The sequence below is a fragment of the Terrapene carolina genome, unplaced genomic scaffold (genome assembly GCF_002925995.2).
Source record: "Terrapene carolina triunguis isolate 2854851 unplaced genomic scaffold, T_m_triunguis-2.0 Scaffold96, whole genome shotgun sequence".
NCBI classification, from domain to species: Eukaryota; Metazoa; Chordata; order Testudines; family Emydidae; genus Terrapene; species Terrapene triunguis.
Window position 1 is genome coordinate 12,359,360 of NW_020664447.1, and position 15,087 is coordinate 12,374,446.

General features: G+C 39.4%; 1 protein-coding gene across 1 annotated transcript in view; it reads left to right on the forward strand.

Annotated features, from left to right (window-relative positions):
- The window catches only part of DCDC1 (doublecortin domain containing 1), a 392,627-nt gene that overhangs the window by 198,211 nt on the left and 179,329 nt on the right, over positions 1 to 15,087 (forward strand). The window contains exons 13-14 of the mRNA XM_029911543.1: positions 2,336 to 2,441; positions 11,468 to 11,605. Of these exons, the coding sequence (XP_029767403.1) occupies positions 2,336 to 2,441; positions 11,468 to 11,605 (244 nt within the window). The remainder of the gene's footprint in view (positions 1 to 2,335; positions 2,442 to 11,467; positions 11,606 to 15,087) is intronic.

Genomic DNA, 15,087 nt, shown 5'->3' on the forward strand with positions numbered 1-15,087 from the left:
CCCCCCCTTGAGCGCCACACCGGGCCGGGCCGGCCAAACCCCCCGGAGCGCCGCGCTGGGCCGGCCAAACCCCCACCCCCCAAGCGCGGGGCCGGCCAAACCCCCGACCCCCCCTCCCCCAGCACCGCACCGCCCAAACCGCCGGAGCGCCGGGCCGCGCCGCCAAATCCCGCCCCCCCCCAGTGCCGCGCTGCCAAAACACCCCCCGCGCTGCCCGGCCGAAAAAAAAGAAAAGAAAAAACCCTCGAGCGCCGCCCCGCCAAACAAAACAAAACAAAACAAAAAAAACCCACCGCAAGCGCCCCCCGCCACCCCAACATTGGCCGCCCCTTCTCAGGTGCCGCCCCAAGCATGTGCTTGGTCGGCTGGTGCCTGGAGCCGGCCCTGCCCTGGTCAATTGCAGGGCTCTGGAAAAATGGGCGCCCCCGCTCCCCGGCTGGAGCACTGGGCAGGCAAGTGGAGCGGAACAAGCCCATGTGCCCCGACCCCGCTCTCCAGCTGGAGTGCTGGACGAGTGGGGGAAGCCACTGCGCCCTTACCCCATTCCCTGGCTGGAGCAAGGGCAGGCGGGTGGAGTGTGGCAAGCCCCTGCTCCCCGACCCTGCTTCCCTCATTCCCTGGCAGGAATGCCGGGCAGGCATGACAAGCCCCTCACCCCAACCCCATTTTCCCGGCAGGAGTGCTGGGGCAGGGGACGGGGGACTGCAGGCAGAAGGGGTGGGAAGGGGGCCCCACTTGCTCTGGCCCAGGGGCCCCAGAAAACCCTAATCCACCCCGGAAGAGTCACTAATATATTTTAGTTCCAGTACTCTTATTGAAATATAAATAAAAGACTTTGCTTTTACATTTGCTAAAATGCATTTTAAAACATTTACCTATTAAACATTTCATTTTAACATGTTAAAATGTTGAAAATAAAAGTAGTCAGCTAAATAGCTGCTTGTGATTTTTCAATACTTTATGTAAATTTCATATCCCAGGCCTCCTTACTGGAAACGCTTATGCACATGAGTAAATAACATTAAGCATGTGAGTAGTCCCATTCAATTAAAGAGGTTACTCACATGATCAAGGCTACTCAAGTGCATAAATGTCTGCAAAATCAGAGCCTATATTTCCACCATTACATGTGCATATCAATTTAAAAATTCTAATTAGGACTAACTGTCACAATCAAAAATGCTCTTCACTCTGCTGATTCTGCAGCCTGCCTCCCAATCCCTACTCCTTAACAATAGCAGCCTATCAAATTAGTTCCTCTTTTATTCTCTGTTGGTACTGCCCACCTTTCTGCCTACTGCAGAACTGTTAAGATTCACCAGAGTAAGTACTGGTGCCTCTCTCTGAGAGGCCCTAGCTACAGCTTCCATTTCACTGTAGCCTCCAGATCCTGCTGTCCTTTATATAACCACTGTTGCTTGGATGAGATAGGAGGGACAGGGAAATAGGGAGTCTTGCAGCATATGAGCAACTTTTATGTGTGGGATGTCTAAAGTGTATGAATACATAGGCTTAAACATTTATATAATCATGTAAACTTAAAAAATGTGTAGATCGGGGCAGATTTTATTTCTGATTTTATATCAGTACGGGGTAACATCTCCTTTTCATATAACAAAGGGAAGACCTAAAAAGGAAAATGCGCACAGTTTTGTTGTCCTTTTAATCTACTCCCCATTACACAAAAAATGTGTTTTTTACAAATATTGGGTGAAATCCTGGTCTTGTTGAAGTCAATGGCAAAACTCCCAACAATCAGGGCAACCAAGGATTCCCCTTCAGGCAACGAGCCAGCAAAGTTGGGTCAGTATCACCCTCACTGCCCCCACGGTACAGCTCACAGTGTAGGTGGTGTGTTAGAAATGTGACTAGGAGATAGAATGTGGTTGGAGTGTTGCTGTACTCCAGTGATTCCCGGATGTTGAAATGACCATTACTCCTGCCATCATTAAGAGCAGTCTTGGAACTGCTTTAAGTTGCACGAGGGGTCAAATTAGTCCATGAATGGTCTCTGATCTGGAGAGAGCAAAAGTAGTATAAAACCATCTTTTCTCTACTCCTTTGGGTTCCTTGCACCAAGTACAATTTGGTTGGACCAAACAACTGGGACCAAAGTGTCAAAATGTTGTCCATTGGATTTTAGGTTTAACTTTGATTTAAGCCTGTGTATAATTTATAATAAATTAGCACACCTTATACTAAGCATTGCTTGTACTTCTTTCCTGTTTGTAAGTATTAATTATATGCTAACCCACATTTAACATATCTGAAAATATGTAAACTTTAAATAAAAAGTCCCAATAAAGAATCTTGTAATGACTTTGTTTATTCTCAGTTGGGAAGCTTGTACAGAATTTCCAGACAACTTCCAGTGCACAAACCACCAGACACTTCAAAACTTGGAAAAGGTGGACATGGATAGCCATTTTATACAGTACAAGGTAAGTTTATTCTTTTTTGTTAGCACAAAACTGTTACATAGATTAAGTATGACTTTTTATATACCCGACTTTCACTTCCTATTTTGTGCAAGTTAACATTTTGAATGTTCTAATTCCATTGATGTAACAAGTGTCTCATAAATGCAAACACTCCAAAGGTTAACATCCTTGCTTTTTACAATAGATTTCAAAATTATTAGTCTAATACAGTAACTATTATTTGGTGCTTATATTTTGGTGGTGTTTGTATAAATTTTGAGTTCAGAATTTTATTTTGATACTGTAATTTTTGTTTGCATTTAAAATACTGTGATACAGAAGGAATAAGCATATAAGCCTCACTTATCAAATCAAGTGTATTTGGTAACTGAAAAAGTAGACCCAGGTCCTAATCTAATATATTCATATGAAACCTCTGAGTAAAGTCATCTTGATTGTTCAGATCATTTAAATTAAGCCAGTTACTGTGACTACTTTAAGTTTACTTAGAAAAGTGAATAGAGTACAACTTTAAAGCGGTCATGCACCTTTTTAGATTGAGTCAATTAAAGATTCTTCACAAAGGAAGAGGCAGCTTAGTCCAGCGGGGAAGGAAGTGGCCTGAGACTTAGAAGACATGCATTCTATTCTTTCCTGAACCACTGACTAGCTATGTGATCATGGGAAAATCAGTTTACTTCCCTGAGCCTGTTTCCTCTTCCACATGTTGTCTTTCTTGTCTATTTAAAATGTAAACTCCTTAGAGCAGGGATTGTCTCTCACTTTAGACAGTGCCTAGCACAGCACTGTGATACAAATAATAATACTGAGACGAACCTTGTTCCTGACCCCCAGTGGCAAATAAAGTTCAGTAGACAGCATTTAGGGGAGCAATCTGCACCGATCTGCATTCTGCAGGGCTTCTTCTGTGACAATGCAAAGGGTTGTTTTCTGTGTAGTGGGGCAACAGCATAGTTTACTGTGTTTAAGTTATGGTTATCTAAAGCACCATTTTTATGTTACCTGATATTGTTTATATATTCGCATGTTGTATTGATTATGCTTCTGGTGTCTGGTATAAACATGTTCCAAAGTGACCTTGAGATGCATAAACCTATAGATCAGCAATAGGGAAGAGATAAAACATCTGAATACTACTAATGCCGACCTACAATAAAATATGAGAAACAAACCTTAGGAGATAAAGAATGGGATAGTTAATATAAGCTTAAAAACTACAACTGTACTAACCTATTGAGGCTTATACATTTGGAAACGGGGAGAGCATCCAACAATTACACATCTGGGGGTGAACAGTGTATTGTGAATGATAATTTGATATCCTCAAGAGAGACTCCTTTAAAGCTAAATTCAGGGCAGAGGTGCTGGATACCTACAGTATTTTGTATTTGCGAACCTTGGAGCTCAATGAGGTGCAGAAGACACTAAGAAGATTACACACTAAAAAGGCAAAAGGCTCAGATGTTCTGGATACATACATTTTTAAATTGACTTCAGGTATAGATATTATTGCTCAACCTCTAGCTGTTACTTGTCAATAGAAGATTAAAAATAAAACATTTCCCGCTGAGTAGAATTTATAACATACAATCCCAATGCGTACATCTGGGGCTACAGATAACCCTGACAATTACAACCTGTTGCTCTTTTGTCACTGGTGAGGAAGATTGGCCTATATATCAGCAAGGTGGGATAGATGACCATCAGTAGATGTCATCCTTGGGCACTTTCTCAGGTCAGGTTATTTGTCCATTCATACTGCTTTTGTGGAATTCATCATATTGTACTTTTAACAAAGGAAGCCTTGGAGAAACTATAATTTTGGACCTTACACACACTTCTATATGCTTGACCTTTTACTGAACATGAAGAGCAATTTAAACTTTAGTGGACAAGTTCCTGAATTGTTTCACTCATATTTGTGACATACTGTAATGGTAAAATTTTCAAGGTGCTGTATAGGGCTTTAAGTCCTCAGTTCCCACTAATGTTAAAGGAAGTTGTATATTCTACTCAGTCAATCAACGTTGGATAAAATTCACCCTATGCAGAGATCCAGCTCATGGCCTAAGTACTACTTGAGTCCTGCTTTAACTGTTTAATATTTTAATACAATTATTTTGTCAAATTCAAGTCCTCTAAACATGTCACACAAAGGCTGTCAATATTAAAAAAGAGTACTAAGAAAAAAATCACACTGCACTGGTACATGTTGTTTCACTGGCAAGTAAGACATTGCTACCACCATTTGACAATATTCCCACTTGAAGTTTCTGTATATTGTTTTAAAGAAGATATGGAATCCAAGCATAGCTATCCAAGCAACTCTCCTTCCAGGAACTAAACCATTCATATTCAGGAAATATGAAATCAGCTATAATACATCATCTTCCAAATCTGTCATCACTACTTTTATTTTGATGCTCATTCAGAAAAAGTTACAGCAGTTTCATATTCAGAATATGTATATATATTCCAAATATGAAGCTATATGTATTTGTTGAAGATTATTAATCTTATTATAGTATTGTTATATAATATAGTCTTCAACAATAACATAATTTAGCCAGAAAAGAAATACTGAAGCCTAAATGCCTTCTGATAGAAACTCTGATCAATGATTCAGAAATCTTCTCCGGCATGATGTAGTAATCCTGGCCAAGTACAAAAAGATATGAACCCTCACTATCCCTTATATTTTAGAAAACCTTTGCACTTCCACACTACTTGTATAACTGTCTCTCTGTCAGTAATAGAAATGAGGGTCACAAATTAAATTTCAACTTAAAAAGAAGATGGATGAGCATGGTAGATGACCTATTCTTTAATGGGATTCTAAAATATTTAAGAGTGTGGTGAAGAGGAAGGATTTTCAGAAGCACCTGAGTGGATGTCAGTTTGTGCTCACAACTCACTTCAGGTGCTTTTAAAAGTCTCACCTTGAATTCAGCATCTAATATAAATTCTAAAAATCTTCAGATATTGGTAACTCACAAATATTACAAATTAGCTGTCTTGAGGTTATTTTCTTTATTCTGTGATATGAAGTAGCACTATATTAATAACTCCAATTAATCTTTAAACTATCATTCTTTGAAGCTCTACAATATTAAATTCCAATGCATTTGTACATGTACCAAGAGATACTACTTTTATCAAAGTCAAGTAATTTCGAATTAAAAGAATCAGTCTTATAGCCCATTAAAGACAGCAGCAATGTGACTTTAGATAATGTTTTTTAAAAAATTGATGCTGACCAATCATCTTTTTGGACATTCTCTATTGCAATGCCTGGGGGAAAAAATTGACATGAAGAGGAAGATAAAATAAGAAAACTTTTTCTCTTGCCACTTTTCCCTATAGTAGTTGCAGAAAGCACTGTTGCCACTGGCCTGTTTCTCCTCTCATTTGCACCAGCTATATACTAGTGCAGGGGTAGGCAACCTATGGCACGTGTGCCAAAAGCGGCACGCAAGCTGATTTTCAGTGGCACTCACACTGCCCGGGTCCTGGCCATCAGTCTGGGGGGCTCTGCATTTTAATTTAATTTTAAATGAAGCTTCTTAAACATTTTAAAAACCTTATTTACTTTACATACAACAATAGTTTAGTTATATATTATAGACTTATAGAAAGAGACCTTCTAAAAACGTTAAAATGTATTACTGGCACGCGAAACCTTAAATTAGAGTGAATAAATGAAGACTCGGCACACCACTTCTGAAAGGTTGCTGACCCCTGTACTAGTGTAATTCTACTGATTTCATTACTCTTGAATTTCACTGATATAAGTGAGAGGAGAACCGCATATTTATCAATCTCTTTCTCTTAGTTGGTCATTGGTCATCTCTTGAAAGACAATTTAACAAAAGGAAAGAAAGTAATAAAGTAATATTTAATTTAAGTTTAACACAGTCAGCTTGGACTCTGGTTAGAAAGCTGATGTAACTGGGCAGAGGAGAATCACCCTACTAGCAGGGAATAACCTTCAGTGGCATATAACTTCCCTGCTGTTGTCATTAAGAGTGTAGCTAGAGGAGAGGCAAGACTACAGCACTGAGAAATAGCAACAACGTTCCCTCTACCAAAAGACCTCTAGAGGGCCAGCCCTCTCCAGAAAGCCAAAAAGGGATGGTGATTGCTGGAGATACGATGCGGCCAGAATGGTTAAACAATGCACGGATTCAGCACATCCTCTGAGCAGCCTCTACCAGTAAGGCTCCTATATTGTCCTGTCCATAGTTAAATCTGTTACCATTACTGCTGGCAGGAAACAGGATTGAGGATAGCTAATATTCTCACCTGTCCTTCTCAGGGTGACTCCTCCACAAGGCCCAAGCTCTCAAAGAGATGTATAATTTGCACCTCCCTACATTGCTTTCAGTCAATTAATCTGACCTTGTAACTTCAGTGCTATCACTCCCTTAGAGAATTCCTCCTCAATATAAAAATGCATCATTCACAATGTGCAGTAATACCTACAGTCAGCTCACTTAAATGCATATTTATAGTGCTGTGTAAATCAGTGGCTTTCAACCTTTCCAGACTACTGTGCCCCTTTCAGGAATCTGATTTGTCTGGTATACCCCAAGTTTCACCTCACTTAAAAACTACTTGCTTACAAAACAGACCTAAAAATACAAGTGTCACAGCAACCTATTACTGAAAAATTGCTTACTTTCACATTTTACCATATAATTATAAAATAAATCAATTGAAATATAAATATTGTACTTACATTTCAATGTATAGAATATAGAGCAGTATAAACAAACCATTGTCTGCCTGAAATTTTAGTGTTTACTGACTTCACTAATAGCTTTTATGTAGCCTGTTGTAAAACTAGGCAAATAACTAGATGAGTTGATGTAACCCCTGAAAGACCTCTATATACCCCCAGGGTATATATACCCCTGGTTGAGAACCACTAGCTGTAAATAATAACAGTAAAGTAACAAGTCCCTTTTTACAGACCAAGTCTCAGCTAATGTTAGTGAATGAATTTTTTCAGATGTTGTTCTCTATGATAACTTGGCTTTGCTCATACAATTTCCAATATTATTGTTTATGGCTACACCATATGCTTTATCCCTTTGCCTTTTTTCTGAAAGGAAGAATTTTAAAGTAATTTTATTAGAGGGTGGAATGGATGTTTTGCTTGCTTCTATCTGTGGGCTTATGTTTAATAGCATGTATCATAGAAACGAGGTTCTCTGTGGTATGTGATGGTATAGCTTAGCATATCACAGCACATGCTATGAATATAATTTTTCAATGCAATTTCTAATGCTTTTTTGAGCACTCTAGCTCACTCAAGTTGCATCTCTCCAGTTCACTGTCATGGGCTGCCAGTTTGGAGCAAAACTATCAAATATAATAAAGAAGGTGAAATCTCAAATAAGAAAGTTAATGGCCATTGTTGCTTCTATGGGGTGCCATTGCCCCAAGCTCTGCAGGTTTTTAACATCATCTGAAGCTGGTGAGAGGAACATGCTGTTGCTTCTTTATCTAGTGTCACTTGGGTACTGTCCAGCTTAATTATCTCCTGATGCACAGCATGGTGTTAGTCCTGGGTGCCAGCCTGTGATGAATACAAAGGGCCATTGCTTCCTCACTGCTGCACCACTAAACCAAATGTTAAAAGATTAAAACCTGTGGTAGTGATAACAAGAATATAGGGACTTGCAGCAGGTGTTATACAAAGAGGCATACAGCATAATGATACTTGTGTCTAATTCCAACCCAAACAATCTTCTACCCAGTTGTAGTGAAACCTCTGATATCTGGTAGCAATTTATAATAGTGAGGTTGAGTAAGAGTGCTGTCTTAAGCCTGGAGCCTTTGGAGGAGGATTAGTAGAATATTCGTTGTCATTGTACAATAACTGTGGGGATTCCCTTGTAAGATCAGCCTGCTGCTGCCTAACGGGTAATATGAAATCAAATGTGCTATCTCTGTACCAAATGTTCTGCTTCTGCTGTTTTGCCAGCCTCAATATATGCTCCACTCCATTTGCTTTCAGAAGGGAGTGGATTAGAAGTAAGTCAACAACACATTTTTCCCACATCACTATTCTTAGCTAATATCTCATTTCAGGCTGGGATTTTTGTTTTCCCCCCATCTTTTTGGGTGCTTAGTTTGGGTTCTGAACATCCTTTCTAATTAGGTTTTTCTGTTCATTTGCAATTCAAAAGCCCCACCAACAGTAGCTGATGCATGTGGGCACAAGCTCGTGGCAGATAGTTTCATTCCTACGTCTCTATGGTTTAAAAATGGTTCTGTTGGAGACTCTGTACTTGAAATCAAAGAAGTAATTTATTTCCAGTGAAACTTTAATCACCTCGCCAAGTACCTAGGGCCAATATCATCTGCAATAACTACATTGTCCTTATTGGAATTACTGTTGGCCCATTGAATCACAAGAGATACTGATCATTGTATTTCAGACTTGTTAGAAGTGCATAGCACTTCCAATACAGAAATCCTAGGTTAAATCTCCATTAATCTGTATTTCTTCATTAATGCTGTCTTGTTGTGGTTATACAAAATATTTGGGTCATAAATTTCATGGAAGCAGTCATTGAAAAGTGAGTGTTTTGACTTATACATCAGTAGTCCTTATATTACAGATGAAGCACTGCTAATTTAGACACAGTCTCATTTAAAATAAGTATTATTCCATCCAGGTGGGATTCTGAGGGTGAACAATGAATCTATTCATTTCCTTTCACTTCCTCTTAACAATAGGAAGCAGAACATTGTTTTTTGTTACTACAGCCTTGTCTTAGAAGCTTATAAAGATGTTAAATAATGTGGTTCATTCAAAAGCTTTTCTTTCCTCAAACATATTAACAAGGGTCATATTGCAAGTGTTAAGACATGATTGCAAGTGTTAAGACATGATGGACCTCCAGTGTTTATTGGAAGCATGATGTGCCTCTGCAGAGAGCATTCTTTGAGGACAAAAGGATCTTGTCAGTCACTGGGTATAGAGACTTTTAAGATTTCACTTCAAGTAATAGATTGTGCCCAATTGTATTCACTTAAAGTGCAGTTTACAATTTATTCTGGCTAAGATATACATTTTTGGTCTCCTAAAAGTATACTAAGCATAATTTATGGGATTTTTTTTTAATATTGTCACTATATAGCCAAAAATAACAGAAGATCTTGTCACCTTTTCTTATCACCATCTTCAGTTCTTATAAATATTCAGGGCCAAATCTCCAGCTGCATTAGCTTCAGGGGAGTTATACAGATTTACACCATCTGAGGATCTGGTCCTCAGTTGTTAATCAGAATGAAAACCTATTTTAATGCTATCATGCTCCTTTCCTGTCAGGGTGAAGGGCCTGTTTTCTTTCATCAAAGACTAATGGAACCTGTAAGGAATCAAAGGCTCTGAGAAAGAATACTCTCTTGTGACAGACTGCTCTGCTGATCTATGGGAGACATTATAACGATCTGTTATCCTTAACTATTTATACAGTGACTCCTAAACACCTGCTTCCTTGCATTCATCCTTGGAAATCACTAAGTGACCTACAACTGCTAAAGTGGGAGGAATTCAGAGTGAGGACCTTGTGTTTGTACAGCACAATAGGCCTCTGATCCAAACTGAGGTTTCAGGGTCCTACTGTATTATTAGTTATTATTGAATATTTATAATGCATATAATATGTCCAGAGGGTTTCTATGTTTCCATAGAATCCTCAAAATTCTGAGCAACAGAACTGTTTTGAGTTGGAAACAGTCTACTAGACTGAGACTATTTGCCTTTCATGGTAGAGTCTAACACTGTGAAGCTTTTTCAAATTATTTTGCAGATAAGATTGTGGAGATCTGGACTGAACTGTCTGTCTGTGTGGTAATAGAGTCAATTTTCAGGAGGAGCAATACAGTTTTCTCTGCCTCATTTGCAGCTGGTCATACTCACTTAGGTTCTGAAGGTGCTGGGGAATTGAATATATTATGACCTGTATGATACACGTCTCTTCAGGATGGTGAGAAAAGACTTAATGGGGCCAAGGATCTGGCCCTTGTTTTTCTCATATACAGATTTATACCTCGATCATTCACTGATAATTTCTAGTGAAAACATCAAGTAGTGTTTGTGTTAGCTAGTATATCCCAAGCCTATTGAAGAGAAGTCATAGGACATTCAAATTTTGTTGCAGAATGGTCTTATATCTGTAACTAATGGGACTTGTGTGTGTAAGTCTTTGTGCCTTGATGGGATAAAACTCTATTAATAAAGTGAGAACCTCTTTCAGATTATTATCTCCATATTCAAGTACTTAGCAAATTATTAGCTGATTGGCAGGGGCAATTCTCACTACTAGAGTAGGAACATGTAACTTCAAAGTTATAATGATTAACTTTCTATATACAAGATTTTTAAGTAATCTTATAGTTTTTATTTTAATTACATTAAAATTAGTTGTAATTGGTTAGTACAATATTAAGTACATTACTTGATTCAATCTATAGCATAGCTAAAATAATGTATCTGTTTCACTGTAACTGTTCTCCTTCTAATGTGAGGTTTTAACACACAGGTCACATAATCAATACTGTAGGACCTTTTTCTGTCTGTCACTGTAGCTGTGCTGGAAGAAGTATGTTGCACTGCATTTAGACCCAGTGCAGGTTAGTTCCCTCTCAGAGCAAGGGGGAGACTAGGCTGAAGGTCTGCACTTAGGGAAATGCAACAATGCCTGGTGTCTTATTTGGGACTCAAGGCCAAGACGCACTCAGCCCTTAAAATGATGAAACCATAATATGTTGTAATCCAATGTATTTATTGGAATTAACATAATTCACAAATATTTCTTCATGTATACATACATCTGTTGGCCAAATCATCTTACTCGGAACCTGTAAAGTACAAAATACCATGTCTACAGTAGAATACTAAGGTTGTATAGTACATTAGCAGGCACTTTGTAGTATTTGCTGAACTTTGCTAGTGGTATTAATTTAAAATACCAATTACAGTAATGCTCTTGTTTTTTTAATATGTTTAGGCCGATCCACAGATAGTTTTTCATGTCTCTGTTGCCATGGATAAAATGAGGAAGGCACTTCCCAGAAGAATGGACTATCGGGATCTAAAAGTCCCATCAACACTGTGGCCTCTGGCTAACATGTGGCTAATCACAAAGGTATTGTATTGATCAGATAGGATATCAATTTTAGTGGCAATAAATGAAATTCACTGGCACAAAAGGGAAGAATAATTATAAGAGGCATCACAATTAGGCTTTGCAGTCTGCAGTGTTTTGGGCTACTTCAGAGGTCTCTATTTTGTAGGTTAATAATAACGTCAGTATGCCAGCTTTTTCTTGATAACTTTGATCAGACTCTTTGATCAGATATTAAAGTTAGATTTTTTTAAATTTAAAATATGAATTCTCCCCTTGGGGTGAATCTTGTCCCCACCCCTCCCCAAGCCTAGTTGGGGTTCTGCTGCATTGGGGGTTCAGGGAAGAATAGGAAGCTGGGAATCTGCACAGGGGCACATATCCTCCATGTGACATGGAGTCTGGCTGTGCAGGGTCTCCTTATACCTTACAACAGGGAAGGTGGAGTGGAAGCAGCCACTGGAGTTTTGGCTACGTAGATAGTTTCATCACCCCCAGGTTAGACTATGGAATTAATTTTACATGGAGTCAAGGGTCAATTCCTTATAGGAGCTATAACTCATGCAACATACAGGCAACCCACTTAAAAAAAATATACAGGTATTAATAAAAAAAAGATAAAGATATTAATGTTTTCTGCTGTTCCTTTTATGCTAGTGGACTGAATTAAAATCCTGATACTAATCTAGAGAGCACTTAATGGATCAAGTGCTGTTTGTTTTTTTTTCAAAGACCACTTGTTCTTCCACAACCTACCAAAATAGCTGTGCTCAGCAGTTAAAATGCAGCTGGAGAAGTACAGAATAAGACTTCCAGGTGCCAACAACAGAGCATGCTCATTGGTCAGAGCCCAGCTGTAAAACACTGTTCCAGAGGAGAGCAGACTGAACACAAGCTGATAGTATTTAGATCAAAATGCAGGGGCTACCTTTCTGCTGAAACCTTCGCAAATAATGATATCTTTCTTGTGGCCACCATTTGATGGAGAAGACAAAGGATAGGCTGAAAGTAAGGATAAAAAGAAAGCGGTGGAGTGGGGAGATAAACCAGTGCAAAATTTGGCCCTAATTTGTTATGTGAAGTTGCTGTATTTTGGAGAAAGGAGACATACTGACATTAGCCATTATATTCTGTGTTTTACTTTATGCTTTCAGCTATGGATTAATATCAAGCAACATATATTTGTTACATTATGTAACACCTTGGAAAAGAAAGTAATCTTAAATGTTATAAACTTCTTTCTTGTACTGTTCATTGGTGATGGGAATTGGACAAGCTATTACCAGTTGCTATTAAGTTAGTCTGGTATTTGTCCTAGCTAATGAAGACAATATTTTTAAACTTAATTCCTATCATGTTGCTTCTCAGGAAGTGAATTATTACCAATGTATTTGAATAATCCATGTTATAGTACAAAAAACCAACTACAGTAGAATCTCAGAGTTACGAACACCAGAGTTCTGAACTGACCAGTCAACCACATTCCTCATTTGGAGCCAGAAGTACATAGGCAGCAACAGAGACCAAAAAAAAAAAAAAAAAAAAAAGGCACACACAGTACAATACTGTGTTGAATGTAAACTACTAAAAAAAGGGAAAACAGCATCTTTCTTCTGCATAGTAAAATTTCAAAGCTGTATTATGTCAATGTTCAGTTGTAAACTTTTGAAAGAACAACCATAACATTTTGTTCAGGTACGAATATTTCAGAGTAAAGCACAACCTCCATTCCCAAGATGTTCATAACTCTGAGGTTCTACTGGAAGTTAGTAAGTAAAATTAGAAAACAACACTGTGAACTTCCCATAGTTCACATAAAAGTATTAAAAAATCAGCGTATACAACATGTTCAACATATTGGACTCTATTTTTTTCTCATTGCATGGCAGATTTAGTCACAAAACTTACATTAATTTTTAGGCTACTTCTACACTAGACACTATTGGCAGCAGCATAATGTGAAGGTACATAGCGCAGTGAAAAGCCTGCGGCGTCCACACTGCAGTGTGTAGCTATGTGTGTTAAAGAAAGGCTCTGGCAGAGAGGAGACAGTGGAGAAGAGCTTCGGCAACTGCCCACTGCTGGAGCCTTTCACTGTAGCAAGGAAAGGCTTTGGTAGGGAAAGACAGCGAGGAAAGGCTGAGCCTCCCCCTTGCCTTTCTCCACTGCCTGAGTCTTTCCTTGTGGTGGGGAAGGGATTCAGCAGCAGGGGGCTGGCAGAGCCTTTCCCCACTGCCTCCTCCCTTCCAGAGCCTTTCCTGCTGGGGGTGGGGGGGGAGAGGAGGTGTCTTTCCCTGCAGAGGGGAAAGGCCCCAGCAGCAGGATACTACATAGCTAAAATAGCAGTGTAGACAACGAGGCATGGCTTGGAGAAGTAGAGAGTGTGTAGGGTATGTACTCACATATATAATCACACCTTTCAAGCATGTGCTCTACTCACCTAAGCTGTGCCTCACTGGCTCCTTTAAGGTATGTCTACATTGCATGCTTCTTTTAGTGGCATGTAGTGTACATTCCAGGGCCGCCCAGAGGATTCAGGGGGCCTGGGGCAAAGCAATTTCGGGGGCCCCTTCCATAAAAAAAGTTGCAATACTATAGAATACTATATTCTTGTGGGGGCCCCTGCAGGGCCTGGGGCCTGGGGCAAACTGCCCCACTTGCCCCCCCCCTCTGGGCAGCCCTGGTACATTCCCACATAGCCCTCTACCAAGTGTAAATAGCACTGTAGCTGGTGAAGAGAAGAAGGGGCTGTTAGTGCTGCTGCTGCGCCCCACTCCCCCTATAACCTTGACCCAGGTTGTTAGGACACTGAGCTGGGATGTGGGAGACCCAGATTAGAATCCCCGCTCTGAAACAGACCCACAACTGACTTTTTCGGTTCACCAAAAATTCCAAAACATTTCACATTTGGTTTGAACTGAACCAATTTTTTTTTTTTCAAAACTGCCACCAGACTGAAAAATCAATTATACCTCTGTTCTCTCAGCTACCAGCAGAGGGAGCATGCTAAGGACAAGAAGAGGCATGCCCAGAGTGGACTGTGCTTTGGCTATACTTGGTTGATGGGCAGCTTTAGGGGTCTGTTGAGCCCTACACAAAAACAGGAACTAAATCATGGAAAACTGGACCCCACTGTTTTCTCACTTTTGAATGTGTGTTCCCTCATCCTTGCTGAAAAACACAGCACTAATATGGGGCCAAACTGTTTGCTAATCTTTGCAAAGTTGAACTATAGGAGAGCTGAGAGCTTCCATTGCTCAACTGTATTTCAGCCAATACACTATTTCCAAACTTTAAGGAGTTTATAAATGCACTAAATTGTCTGTATTTGTCATATTAAGAGTCACGCAGCTGCAGTTGTCCCAAAAATTACAGATTTCTTTTTAAAAAAATTATTGGCTAATATTATCAATTTTGCAATGTGCTTGATTTGTGCCATATTACATACCAAAAATTTAGGGTTACCATATTTGGAGTGTCCAAAAAGAGGACACTCCACGGGG